The sequence below is a fragment of the Sorex fumeus genome, unplaced genomic scaffold (genome assembly GCF_029834395.1).
Source record: "Sorex fumeus unplaced genomic scaffold, SorFum_2.1 ptg000037l, whole genome shotgun sequence".
NCBI classification, from domain to species: domain Eukaryota; kingdom Metazoa; phylum Chordata; class Mammalia; order Eulipotyphla; family Soricidae; genus Sorex; species Sorex fumeus.
This window is the reverse complement of record NW_026606094.1, coordinates 77,813,684-77,827,342: the sequence shown is the minus strand read 5'-3', so window position 1 is coordinate 77,827,342 and position 13,659 is coordinate 77,813,684. Positions and strand designations below refer to the sequence as shown.

General features: G+C 44.6%; 1 protein-coding gene across 2 annotated transcripts in view; it reads left to right on the top strand.

Annotated features, from left to right (window-relative positions):
• Positions 1-6,849: 6,849 nt before the first annotated feature.
• The window catches only part of HERPUD2 (HERPUD family member 2), a 41,660-nt gene continuing 34,850 nt past the window's right edge, over positions 6,850-13,659 (top strand). The window contains exon 1 of one of the 2 annotated variants that reach the window (XM_056118251.1): positions 6,850-7,026. In XM_056118251.1, the coding sequence (XP_055974226.1) occupies positions 6,880-7,026 (147 nt within the window). In that variant the 5' untranslated portion in view covers positions 6,850-6,879. The remainder of the gene's footprint in view (positions 7,027-13,659) is intronic. The other variant, XM_056118250.1, reaches the window with a different exon arrangement.

Below are 13,659 nucleotides of genomic sequence, written 5' to 3'. Positions count from 1 at the left end.
CCGAAGGAGAATCAGAGGAGAATAGAGAGGAGATTGGAATAAACAGCAATTGATACCAACCAGCCTGGCCCTCTTTTCCTCCTTCGCCCTCCCTTCGCCATCAACTCCAAAGGGGAAGCAGCTGAGACTACCGAAAACAGGGTAAGAGAGCCGCGAGGTCCTTTTGTATTTTATTGTTTGAATATGCACAATGAATAGTGCTCTACTTTTGTAGGATGGCATTTACTAAAATGTAAAAAATTTTGGAAGAACAGCCATTTCTGTTGCTACTTTTGCTGGAATTGTTGACTGATTTAGCTTATAATTTTATATTTTATTTTATATTTACACTATACTACAACGCACATTATAACATTATGTCTATATAATTTATTTCTATTGCCCTATTGAGTAGCAAATAAATGTATAAACATAGTCATTAGCATTTTTAATTAAAGTTTTGCCATTTTGAATATAGGTATTGATATGGAAATAAGACAGTTCATCTAATAAAACTATAATTGCAGGCCAGAAAAAGAAATATTGAGGGGCCAGAGCAATAGTACAGTGGGTAGGGCATTTGCCTTGCATTTGGCCCACCTGGGTTTGATCCTCGGTCTTCCATATGTTCCCCTGAGCACCTCAAGGAGTAATCTCTGAGTGCAGATCCAAGAGTAACCCCTGAGCATAGCTGGATGTGACCCTAAGAGGAAATATATATCACTGTATCACTGTGATTCGTTTGTTCGATTTCCTTGACCAGGCTTCGGTAACCTTTTCGTTTGTCCTAGCCCTGAGATTTTAGCAAGTGTCACATTGGAGGTTCCTTCAGGGTCAGGGGAATGAGACCCATCATTGTTACTGGGTTTTGGCATATCGAATACACCATGGGGAACTTGCCAGATTCTGCTTTGTGGGCAGGATTCACTCGTTAGCCTGTCTGGTTCTCCAAGAGTGAGAGGCCACGAATGTGGTCTTCTTATGGGAGCTGGGTTTTATAGTTCCTGGGTCTTGGCCATTGATGGGATAACACGGTGCCAGGTTGCGGCAGAAAAATGAATGGACTATATGTTAACGGTACCATGCCTGCCCGGGAGGGAAGGAATGTTGCTCCCTTCTGCCTTTTTCCCCCTGTACAGCAAGATGGCGGCCTCCTCGGAGCCTTTTGGAAAGCCAGGTATGAGCTGGTGGTGACAAGGGCAACTGAAACCTCGTGGAAACGGAGGCATTCCTGGCTCATCCTTCACGCCCTACTGAGGTCACAAGTTGCCCCACACAAGTGGCTCTCTGGCATGGTCATGGCTCTAGAGCCAAAGATACCAATCTCATAATTGGACTCATGGCAAAATACCTCCAGGCTTAATATTTTACTTAAATATCAGAAATCCAAATTCGCGCTGCTGCTATCGTGGCTGCGCAACATCATATGGTTCTTATAACTAACTGTAGAAAAAACATTATTTCACAATGCCTTTTAGCAGTTCTGATTGTTGGGTGTGAACTCTAAACAATAATGGTGCATCTTTTGTCGAAATAATGAATGTAATCAAAGTAGATAGAGTGTTAGGTAGAATTCATCTGCCTCACAGGCATTGGTAGGGGTGGCAGGGGGGGTATATTGGGGTTCTTGGTGGTGAAAAATAAGTACTGGTGAAGGGAAATGTGTTTGATCATTGCATAACTGAGACTTAAACCTGAAAGCTTTGTAATTTTCCCACAGTGATTCAATAAATAAATACATAAATAAATAAAACACGGTGCTGGGGGCAGTTGGTGGGTGTAACGCCTAGCAACTGGAAGATGGGAGATCTGGGTAGAGGAGGCCCAGTGCTGATCCCAGCAGGCTTGGAGATCTCAGCCCTGGATCCTGCACACCTGGGTTCCCCTGCAGGTTCCTTCATGCGTGAGGCTCGTCTGAACGTGTGGAGAGTGGTCTTAAGCATGGCTGTGACTGGTTCCGAAGGTCTTCAGCTGCTGGGGATATCCTCGGGGCGGGGAGGGAAACTCAACCTGCCCCTCTACAAGGGGGCCCGTTGAGGGCAGCCAGCCCCGAGGGCAGCCTATATATATATATAGGCTGGAGCAATAGCACAGTGAGTAGGGAGTTTGCCTTGTGCGCAGCCAGCCCGGCCGAACTGGGTTTGATTCCTCCATCCCTCCGAGAGTATCTTGCCCATATGGCAAAGCCTGGCAAGCTACCCGTGACGTATTTGATATGCCAAACACAGTAACAACAAGTCTCAAAAGGGAGACAATACTCGGCCAGCTCGAGCAAATTGATGAATAATGGGAGGACAGTTTGTTTATATATATATATTATATATATAATATATATAAATAATATATATATTATTGAGACCAAAATAACTTGGGCCAGAGGGATAGAATAATAGGTAGATATGGAAAAAATTTATATAAACTGTCTTTGCCATGAGTATCTGTATCTACTATAACGATATTTATGCCAGAAAAAAATGCAAAGATAGTGAAGACACATGTGCACAACATTGTGATGGAATTGTCAGATGGCTTCAGCATCTCATATTTGCAATTATTGTATGAGTGTCCTTTTGACTGAAACATTTACAGAAAGAAAAAACTATTTGTGGTACAGTAAGAGTAAATAATTTTAAGTGGTACAGAAGAGTTGTGACATAGTATGCAGGACTTCACTTATAAATGAGTAGTAATAAACATCAGAGGTGCATTATTTAATATTTTAACATTTAGAGAAAGAGTTATCCATCAGTTCATTATAAATAATTACATTAAGAAATGACTTGTCTGGAACAAACACCTAGAGAAAAAGTTACCTATTTTCTTGACTCATTACAGTGAATTGATCAGGGGCTGGAGCAATAGCACAGCAGGTAGGGCGTTTGCCTTGCACACAGCTGACCTAGGTTCGATTCCCAGCATCCCATATGGTCCCCCGAGCACCACCAGGAGTAATTCCTGAGTGCATGAACCAAGAGTAACTCCTGTGCATCGCCAGGTGTGACCCAAAAAGGAAAAAAAATAAAATAAAGTGAATTGATCAGTGAAAATAATGTAGGGGATATTATAAATCCTTATTTGAAAATAAAGGTAGAAGTGTCATTATAAAAAAATCTAAAAGAGACGTTTGCCACCTTTGGGAGGGCCAGCCAGCACTATAAAATGTTTTTTAAAATGGCATAAAAATAAATGACTTATTCCAGACAAAAACTACCACTTAATAATCATGAGTTATACATTACTGAATTGAAATAAATCTTTTTTCCCCAATATAAATTAAGTTTGAAATGATCAACAAGCTAATTTTCAAGTTTTTCCTTCTCACTAAACCAATTTTACAAATGATTGTGCATAGGGGACATGCAAGGGTGAGACATCTTTAGCCATGCCGTCTGTATAACGGGGCATCCACATATGCACCAACACTGAGTTAAACCACACTGGTTTGTTAAGTTGGCTGGTTGGCCTTCAGAGATGTGGTGATTCTCACAGTATATGGAAAAGTTATTTATTTATTTGCAGAGATGGACAGGAGGGTTTGGGCTACAACTGGCTGTTCTAGCTCCTAGCTCTGTGCTCAGGTATCAGCCCTGGCTGTGCCAGGGGACCATATGCAGTGCTGGGGATCCAAACTGCTATACTATCTATACAGACTGAAAATTGATTTAGATGACCCCTAAGATGTTGGTACTGAAATAATTTTCCTCTTGAATGTGTTCTGATATAAAGATCTTCAAATAAGATTTACTGTAGCAAAACTGTACCTTATAGTGGACTTATAACTTGACTTGGAAGTCACTAGTTGTGTGACATTCACAGTGTGAAACTGTGTGTTTCAGTTTGGGCAAGACTCAGCTTTTCTAAGCTTCTCTGTTCTTAGCACATCTCAGTACTGTCCTGAGAATTCATTAGATGACATCATTCACACATCATCCATATGACATTTAAAGTATGTGTGGTTTTCCTTCTTTCCTTTTTTACAATATACTTTATAATCAAACATCTGGGGTGAATTAAGATCTGGAAAGTATAGTTCTGAAATGAGTTCATTTGCCAGACTTCACATTTCATTTTTAAAATAATAAACTTGATTAAAATGTGATTGGATGCTTTATGGTACAGCATCTTTTTTGTTTTTAAGACAAGTATGTGAAAACAGATCGGTAATTAGAGGCTCATATCTTTAAAACTTGCAATTGGAGGAACAATTACTTGACTGAAGCTTTCCCTTCTGATAGCTATCCAGAATAAATAAATACATTTGCTAGAGCAGGCCCAGTAACCTCTCCATTGTGAGACTTGTTACTGTGTTTAGCATATTGAATACATCACAGGTAGCTTGCCAGGTTTTGCCGTGCTGGCGAGATACTCTCGGTAGCTTGCCGGGCTCTCTGAGAGGGGCGGAGGAATTGAACCTGGCTCGGCCAGGCCGGGCGGGCCGTGCGCAGGGCAAACACCCTACCACTGTGCTATTGCTCCAGCTAAATAAATAAATCCCAAACCCACAAACAAAACAAAATATGGCAAGCATATTATACACACCATACAAGTATTTTTTTTTGTGTGTGGAAGAATTCAAATTTAACTAAGGAAAACTCAGTAATAACGACTTTATTTAAATAAATTCAAATAAACTGAAATTGCATAGGATACATTAATTTTTTTAGGGGTTCTTCTACCCAAAAATTAAGAAAAGAATCTGAAGTAAATAAACACCCCATAGTTATTGTTAATCAATTTTTCTTCATAATTTTCTTAAAATTCTATTTTACTTTGTTAACAAAGAAGGCTACTCTATGGGTAAAAGTTACCCTGATTTAGCTAGCTAATTAGCTAGCTAATATAGTTAAACTTATTTAATATCAACAATCACAGATAAGTTATGGAGTTGGGTGGCGGTGGTCCTGGAGAGTTCAGGGGTTAAATAGGAATTGGACAAAAAAGATCTCAGGGCAGGCAGCCTGGACTCCCGGTGCATAAAGATTATATAAAAGATCCTTTTTCCATTTTTCTTCTCTGCATCCTGTATCACCCACTGTTTCATCCACTGTTTCACCACTAAACCAGAGCTTTTGCTATTCTGGGCATTATCCGCCTCCAGGAAGGAAGTGACTGGAACAAGGATGGACTCTGGTCTGCAGAACTAAGACCTCTTGACGGTCCCACAGCATTTCTATTCTTGGCTAGACCTTGCCAAAACCTGCCCCTCAATGCAAGGGGGTCTCGAATATTTTTATGTGGAATTAAGTTAAGGTTCCACTAAGTACTACAATGCAAAACGTCTAGCTTTTGGCTTCTGGTAAGAACAGTCAACAGCTAGTTTTCTTCAGTGCTACACAGCTCTTTATTTACAGCAGTGTTTAAAACAGGGATCCCAGCAGCTGTCAACAGCAGCTTCTCTCTAGCAGCTCTCCCACGGAAAGTTTTTGTTTTGTGGCCACACCCAGCTGTGCTCAGGGCTTGGTCCTGGCTCAGGGGACTATATGGGTGCCATGGTGGAACCGTGAGCGTCGAACCATCAGATGTGCGCCAGACAAATGCCCTACCCGCTGCATTATCTGATCAGATCACCTAAAGACCTATCAGATTGATAAAGACTGGTCAGTTTGCCTCTTATATGCACCACCGCGATGGTTTAAAAAGAAGCTCCTGCCTCCTTCATTTCTGAAGAACTGGGAAGGATAGATAGTAGAAGGGTTTTCTAATACAGCATAATAAAGGAGCCTCCACTAGGTTGGGAAGAGCCTGGGCACGGGAGGGCTGACAGCTGTCCTTAGTAGCTGAGTGCGAAGGCCGGCAGGGAAAGGGTTTTTGCTTTCCTTCTGGGTCTCCAGCCCAGTGGAGCCTCTACCCCCTGCCCTTGTAGGTGCAGATTCTCCAAAGGCCCCAAGGGTCTGCACCTTCTCCTGAGCAAAAGCCTGGAGCTAGGGGAATGCACGCCAGTCTACCGCTCCTACGGTCAAACCGGCCAGTGTGCGCGGACTCAGCTCTGCGAGCCCAGGAAAGGGAAGGTCTAGACAAAGAAACGGTAGTGGCCACACGGAGGAGCGGGGTCGGTGCAGCCGGTCCCTGCCCCAAGCAAGACTGGCACGCCCACAGACAGACGTGGCCCGAGCCTCAGAGGCTGGCCGGGATCACCGGGAAACGGAGGAGGGGCGGGTTGCAGATGAGCGCGTCGGGTTCCGAGCTCTCCAACAAAGCACCCTGGCACCTCCTAGGTGCTTTGCCATGCGTACAAGAAATCGTGCCAACGCCCCACTTTACAGCGGGCCCCTGAACCCCTGGGAGTCAGCAGCAGGCCGGCCGGGCATCATCTTTTGCAGAGCGAGGCCTCGGCAGCTCCCGGCCGCGGGCCACGGGGAAGCAGCCACGACTGCAAGAAGCGCCTCGAGGCCCGAGCGCCGCCGGGCGGAAGCGCCGAAGCCAACCCGGAAGTGCCGCGTGAGCGCCCGGGAGCGGCGGGGCCGCGCGTGACGCACTTCCGCCGGGCGCCTTCCGGCTTCCGAGGGGGCCGGGAGCCGTCACCGCGCTCGCCCCGAGCCCGAGCGGCTCGGTCCGTCCCCGCCCCCCCGCTCCGCGGCCGCCCGAGCGGCGCCGCCCCGCCGTCGCGGCGGCCGGCCGGGGGCTCGGGAGCCCGGGCGCGTGTCCGAGGCGCCGCGCGGCGCGGCGGGCGGCGGCGCGGGCCTGCTGCTGGGCGCGCTGCGTAGCGGGCCTTGTTGCGTCTGGGCGGGCGGGTCGCGCCCCGCCGCCGACCCCGCAGTCCGGACCTGGCGCGCCTGCCCACCACCCCCGCCGCCGGCGATGGCCTTGGTCGCGCCCGCCGCCCGCCGGAGCCGCTCGGACGCTGCGCCCTGAGCGCCGCCCGCCGCAGCGCTGTCATCCGCCCGGCGCGCCGGGGCCGCCATGGACCGCGCCGGGCCGCAGAGCCCCGTGACGCTCGTCGTTAAGTCGCCGAATCACAAGTTCCGCGACCAGACCGTTCGCTGCTTCGCCGACTGGACCGTGGGCCGCCTCAAGGCGCACCTGTCCCACGTGTACCCCAACAGGCCCGTAAGTCCCGCGACCACCCGCCCCGGCATGGCGGCCCTCGCGCCGCCGCTTTGTCCTCGGGGTGGGCGTGAGGCTCGTGGTCCTGCGTCTCTAACGCCCCCCCCCCCCCCCGGCCCCCATCCGCGATTTTTCCTGCAGAGGAATTGGGTCCGTTTAATTCCACCATCGTGTGCATCTTTTTGAGATGACCGGACTATGTATAAATAAGACTGATGCTGTTGGTCCCTCTGAGAACGTGGCTGGGTAAGTCCAGCAGAGTCTTAGGTCCCCAGTCGGATTGGAAAGGACACGGCTGGCTCGGAGGACGCGCTGGAATCGTTGGGTGTGCTAGAGTAGATGAGAGTTGGAGAGGTCACAGCCTCCGTGGTGGAGGACCTTCATTCTGAATGACCGTTGCTCAGTGATTATTTAATTAATAGGCTTGGATTTGGGGGTGGGAGATACTGGTATTCGTCACGGTTATTGAAGCGGAATCTGGTGGAAGGTGACGGCTTTTCAGGCTTAACTTATTTAGTGCACGTAAGAAAAGGAGGATGTGCCTGGCCTACATGAAGATATTATTCATGAGTTTGAGCTTCGTCAGTATTGCATATTAAAATTAGTTAGGCCTTTTGGGGTTGGAGAGATAGTACAGCGGGGAGGGCATATGTCTGGCAGGTGCTCTACAGGGTTTGGTCTTTGCCTCCCATATGGTTCCCCCAAACACCGTCAGTGATTCCGGAGTGCAGGGCCAGGAGTGACCCCCGAGCATGGCCGGGTGTGACCCCCAAATTTAAAATACATCATAAATTTAGTTAAGCCTGGAGATTTATAGGTTAAGAATAGGGCAGTTATGCTGAAAACAAAACAAAAAAGGAGATTTAGAAAACAGTTGGCATTAGCTGGATTTGTCAGCAGTATGGGATACAAATGTTACCAGGGAAATATTTAATTTTTGATGGGGAGTCACCTCCAGATAGGTACTTGTCTGTCTGTGCTCATGGCTTATTCCTGGTTCTGTGCTCAGGTATCACCCCTGACTGAGCTTGGGGAACCATATGTAATGCAAGGAATCCAACCCTTGGCTGTGCGCAATGGAACCACCTTAACTCCTGTATTGTCCTGTCAGCTCTTAGCAGGGAAATTAAAAAAAAAAAAACCCAACCCTTAAGGTGTTTAATACTTGGGACAATCTTGTGGACTTTGATTTATTCTTTAAAAATTAAGATTTACAGGATAGCAATTTGTTATAAATTTTTTTGCTTTACAAAAGATTTTCTACCGCATATAATTAGCTTTGAAGTGGAACACAGCTCTTTGACTTCAAAGAATAGTTAGAATCGAAAGTTAAAGGTAGCTTGTAATATAGCTGGAATACCTCATTAGTTATTTATGTGTCTTCATTGTGTAATTAAACCATAAGGAACTTGATGTGGATGGACCAAGATGTTTCCCTATTCTGAAACTTTTTATTTTATGAAAACGCCTGAAAGTGTGTAACTCTTACCTACTTTGGCTTTTTGGGCAAAGAGTTCAGTCCTAACCACACAACTGGAGGCATGTTGGTGCTCATGGGTGTGGGTAAGTCAGCTGTCGGGTACCAGATCAGTTTGAAACTTCCTTACACCCCCACTGTGTCACTCTTGCTACTTGTACATACTGGGGACACTTAATCTGGATCAAATAATCTGCAGTTTATTGATTATCTAACCTTGTGCAAACCTGACTTTTTTTCTTCAAGTTTTCTCTAAGTGACATCTAGTTAATTTCTAGGTTAATAAGATTGGGTAGATCAGGGGAAGGTTATTTTCTTAGAGCTTTACCGAAAACCTTATATTGTTACTAGATTTGATTAGCTTACATCCTAACTCATCACTTGGGAATTGAAGTATTGTTTCAGCAGATTAACTCTTTAATAAACCCTGAAATCTTGGACATTGGAATTGAAGTGTTAGTTTGCTCAACGGGGGGGCTAGAGCGATAGTACAGTGGGGAGGGCATTTGCCTTGCATGTGGCCAACCCGGGCTTGACCCCCGGCATCCCATATGGTTCCCCCATGCACCGCCAAAAGTAATTCCTGAGTGCACAGCCAGGAGCACCCCCAGAGCATTGCTGGGTGTGACCCAAAAAAAGCAAAAAAAAAAAAGTTTGCTTTACAAGGTTGCTTAGAAGAACATTTTGCAACATTAACAGGTAAAGGAAGTTTAAGTCCTATCACTTGCAGTGACTAAGGATTGGTTTTGAGCTTAGGTGTCCAAGTGCTTTTTGGAATTTAACAGATCTTTTCTTAACATGGGCTGATAGGGGTGGTAGAGGGGGGAGCAGGCTCAGGACTTCATTGCTGCTGGGTCACGGCAGAGGACTCCAGAAAGGAGAAAGACTGATGGCAGTGTTCAGTATGCTTCCAAGGGTCTTCATGGGACAGGAATGGACAGCGACACGTTGGGAAATGACTAGGAGGTTCAGGAGGAAGAAGGAAGGAGATTAGAAGTTGTTCCAGGCGCGCTGCAAGAATCAGGCGTTGACTGTATGCTGCTAATGGAATCTTGTTGCACATGTAACTGTGTAAATTTTAAAGTTTATACTTAGATGCTGATTTGATTACAGATAATTGGCACAGTGATATTTTATGTGCATCTGCCCATGTGTGGTGTTGATGATTGAACCTGGGCTTGACCGCTCGCAGGACAAGTGTCCTGTGTGCTGTGATCTCCGTGATACCTAAATTACAGAGTTCAGGTTTATTGGGAAATAGAGACCTTTAAGTCTGTTATGTGACTTACACAGGAATGTACTGTGTGCTGGAGGGACTCCAGAAGGGTATGGTCAGGGTATGGAGTCAGGGTGAGCTTATATAGCTGTTTAAAGAAAAGGTTCACAGGGACATAATTTTAGGCAAGCAGGAGAATTCCTTTCATTCTTCCTTCCGTTTTCGGCCACTCCCTTTGATACAAGGGCTTACTCCTAGCTCTGTGCTCAGGGATTACTCCTGGCAGTGTCCAGGGGACCATATGTGTTGTCAGGGATACCACCAGGGTGCAAGACAAGTGCTTTTTTCAAACCCTTGTACTATCTCTCTTGCTCAGGAATCACGGTAGTGCTTGCCCTCCCCCCCACCCCCCAGCTAAAGATATGCTAATGATTGTTAAAAGATCCACAATGGGCTCTAAAAGGGGGGGGGGGGGTATTTTCCAGTAATGAAGTAAGAAAGTTGCCCTTTCTATAAAAGTTTACAGTCATATAAAAGTCCCTAAAGTCTTGAACATTTGTGCAGTTTTGTCTTCCAGTGGTGTTTATAATTGGTGTAAAAACTGGGAAGTGCACCAGTTCATGATGATGGTATCAGGTAAACTTTTCTTACCTTGGGTTTTAGTAATTTTAATTGGGCAATAGAACTTTTTGGGCAATTAGGTTAAAGCAGCTGGAATGTTGCTTTTATCTGGAATGCTGTAATTCCTGTCTTTGGACTATTCAGTGCTTTTGGGCAGGATGTTCCTGATAGAGTTGTTTGGTTTCTGTGCTTTACTCCATCAGCTGCTCATGTAGGGTAAAGCAGCAGAGGTAGCTAGTGAGAGGCAGTATCTGAGAAAGGATTTGTTGGCTTGGATTAGGGTGCGAGTGACAGGAAGAAAATTGGTGATGGTAACGGAAAGAATACAGTATGAAAATCTGTGTAGCTAATCTCTTTAGTAGAGACCTTTAATTGATAATTTAATAAGCACTTTAGATTTACCAGCTGAATTTAATCTACTGAATTCTTTAATACTTTAAATGTAAGTATATCATTAGACATCATCTCATACTCAGCACTCAGAAAGAAATATAACACTCAAATGCTTTTGGTTTGTGGTGCTGGGCGACACTTGAGCTCTACAGGAGGTGCTTTCTTTTCTTCAACATGCAAAAGAAACAAAACAAATATCCTTAAAACAACCCTCTGCTGTAAAGTCTAGCTTCTTAAATTGTAGTTCATGACCCCATAGGGGATAGCAGAGTTGAGTATGGTGACAGTAGTTTAAGGTTTCTGAATGTGTTATGATCAACAATCAGTCCAAAATTAACTGCATCATGAATCTGAGCTGTTTCTGGCAGGACTTGCCTGTGCAACCTTTCTCAGGCAAAAAGGGGCTCCATGTGGAGAAGTTTAGAAAGCCCTCTCTAAAGACCCTAGCATCCTAAGAGTGTGTATGCAGAATAATGAGAAACTCTCAAAGACTCTACTTATGTGTAGTTAGAATACAAACTGTTGTAGAATAATTAGAATAATTTCTCTCTAGAGATGCAGCTCTTGTGTAAAGTGATCTTGGCAAGATGGCCTTAGAAGTTGACAGATAATTTCAGGAAAGCAGACCAAGAATTTGAGTTTTCCCATTCTTGAAAATTACAATTCCAGTTGCTTGATGTATTTGAATAATTTTTTCTGGTTATATTAGGAGGAAATATAAGTAAATTTAATTTTTAAATTTTATTTTTTATGTAATAAATCACCATGCACTCAGGAATTACTCCTGGCGGTGCTCAGGGGACCATATGGGATGTTGGGAGTTGAACCTGGTATGCCCTGCCCGCTGTGCTATCACTCCAGCCCCGGTCGACCGCGCAACACATCAAAAGACACTCCCTACCTACCCATTTTTCATAATTATACCATATTTGATGGGAGTCAGACAGTAGGCAACAAATCATAGAGGGAAATATATATATGCCTCTTGGAGAGCCCGGCAAGCTACCTGTGAGTATCCCGCCTGTGTGACAGAGCCTGGCAAGCTACCTGTGGCGTATTTGATATGCCAAAAAAACAGTAACAATAATGGGTCTCATAGAGCCTCCAATACAGCAGCATTGGGAAAGACAAGTAAGGATAGGTTGCCAAAATCTCAGGACTGGGATGAATGGAGACGTTACTGGCACCCGCTTTAGTAAATGAATGAACAACGGGATGACAGTGATACTAAGTCAAAAAATTTGAGCTAAAGAGATTTTTTCCTTTTATTTTTTCTTTTTTAAAGTGATTAAAAACAGGGCTGGAATGATAGTACAGTGGGTAGTACATTTGCCATGCATGCGGCCCACCTGGATTTGATCCTGGCATCCCATATGGTCCATCCTATACCACCAGGAGTAATTCCTGAGCATCATTGGGTGTGACACTCCCCCCTCGCCCCCCCGCCCAAATGATTAAAGAAACACCCTGGACCAGAGTCTTATGGGGGGGGGGGGTGTTGTTTTAGGCACTTGCATTACACTTGGCCAAACCCAGGTTGATCCCTGGTACTCTCTATGGCCCCTGAATACTGCTGGGAATGTTACCTGAGCATAGAGCCAGGCATAAGCTCCAAGTTTATTCTGGCGTAGCCCTGAAACAAAACAAGAAAAAAAACATCCAAATCATCTGACATAACTTCGGCATGTCAATTTTTTTCTCTGGTTTTAATTATGGTAAAATGAAAAGTCTTTTACAACATCTGATTACCTGTGTTCATTTGCAATTCAGTGTAGTTTTTTTTCCTTTGGTTTGTTTCTTTGCAAACTCTTGTGTCAAGGGCTGACCTTCAGTGGATTACCGCGAGGGAGCTGTTCTGCTACTATGAAACCGTAACCCAGAAGCAGGCCGTCTATGAATGGCTTAGCATTAGTGTAATTTCTTATTGAGTTATAATTCTCATTTCATAAAGCTCACCCTTTAATGTATACAAATCAGTGATTTTTAGTGCTCAGATATACTTGCATAATAACTCTAGTTCAGAACATTTTTATTACTCCCCAAAGAAACATTCTTTTAGCAGTCATTCATTGTTGTCATTTCCTAGTCTTTGATAACCACAAATCTCCTTCTCAGTAGATTTTCCTATTTTGGAAATTAAGGCATTTGCCTTGCGCGTGACCAACTTGGCCACCTGGGTTCAGTTCCTTTGCCCCTCTTGGAGAGCCCAGCAAGCTACTGAGAGTATCTCAGCCTGCACGGCAAAGCCTGGCAAGCTACCCGTGACGTATGTGACATGCCAAACACAGTAACAAGTCTCACAATTTGTGAGACGTTACTGGTGCCCGCTCGAGCAAGTTGATGAACAATGGGAGGACACTGCTGCAGATGTAAATGTGATTGTCTATATGTCCTATAGTATCTGACCCTCTAACTCAGCCAAACATGGACAAGGTTCATGCTATATGGCGTGTATCAGTACTGTGACACTTTGAATGTCTGAATAGTACTACATTGTGTATGTGTATGTATTTTGTGGGATCAGCTTCAGCAGTTGGTCCATATTTGGGTTGCTTCTACTTCTTGGCTATTATGAATGAAGCTATGATGATCTTATACAAGATTTTGTGTGACATATGTTTTTATTGTCTTTAGTAGATACCTCGGAATGAAATTGGGTATGTTTTTTGAGTCATAGTGTAACTCTGTGTTGAACTTTTTGAGCAGCTGCCCAGCTTTTCCACAGCAGGTTTTGTATTTCAGATTTGCACCAGCAGTTTATAAGAGTTTCAGTTTTTTCACTTTGTCAGCCATTTTTTTTGTTTTTGATATATTTTGGAAAGAGAAAAGTTCACTTGGAGTTAAGTATTGATTTAGAGAAAAATTAGGGCAAAGATAATAGTGCATGATTGCTTCTTGAGGGCAGTCTGCTAATATCAGTACCCTTTAC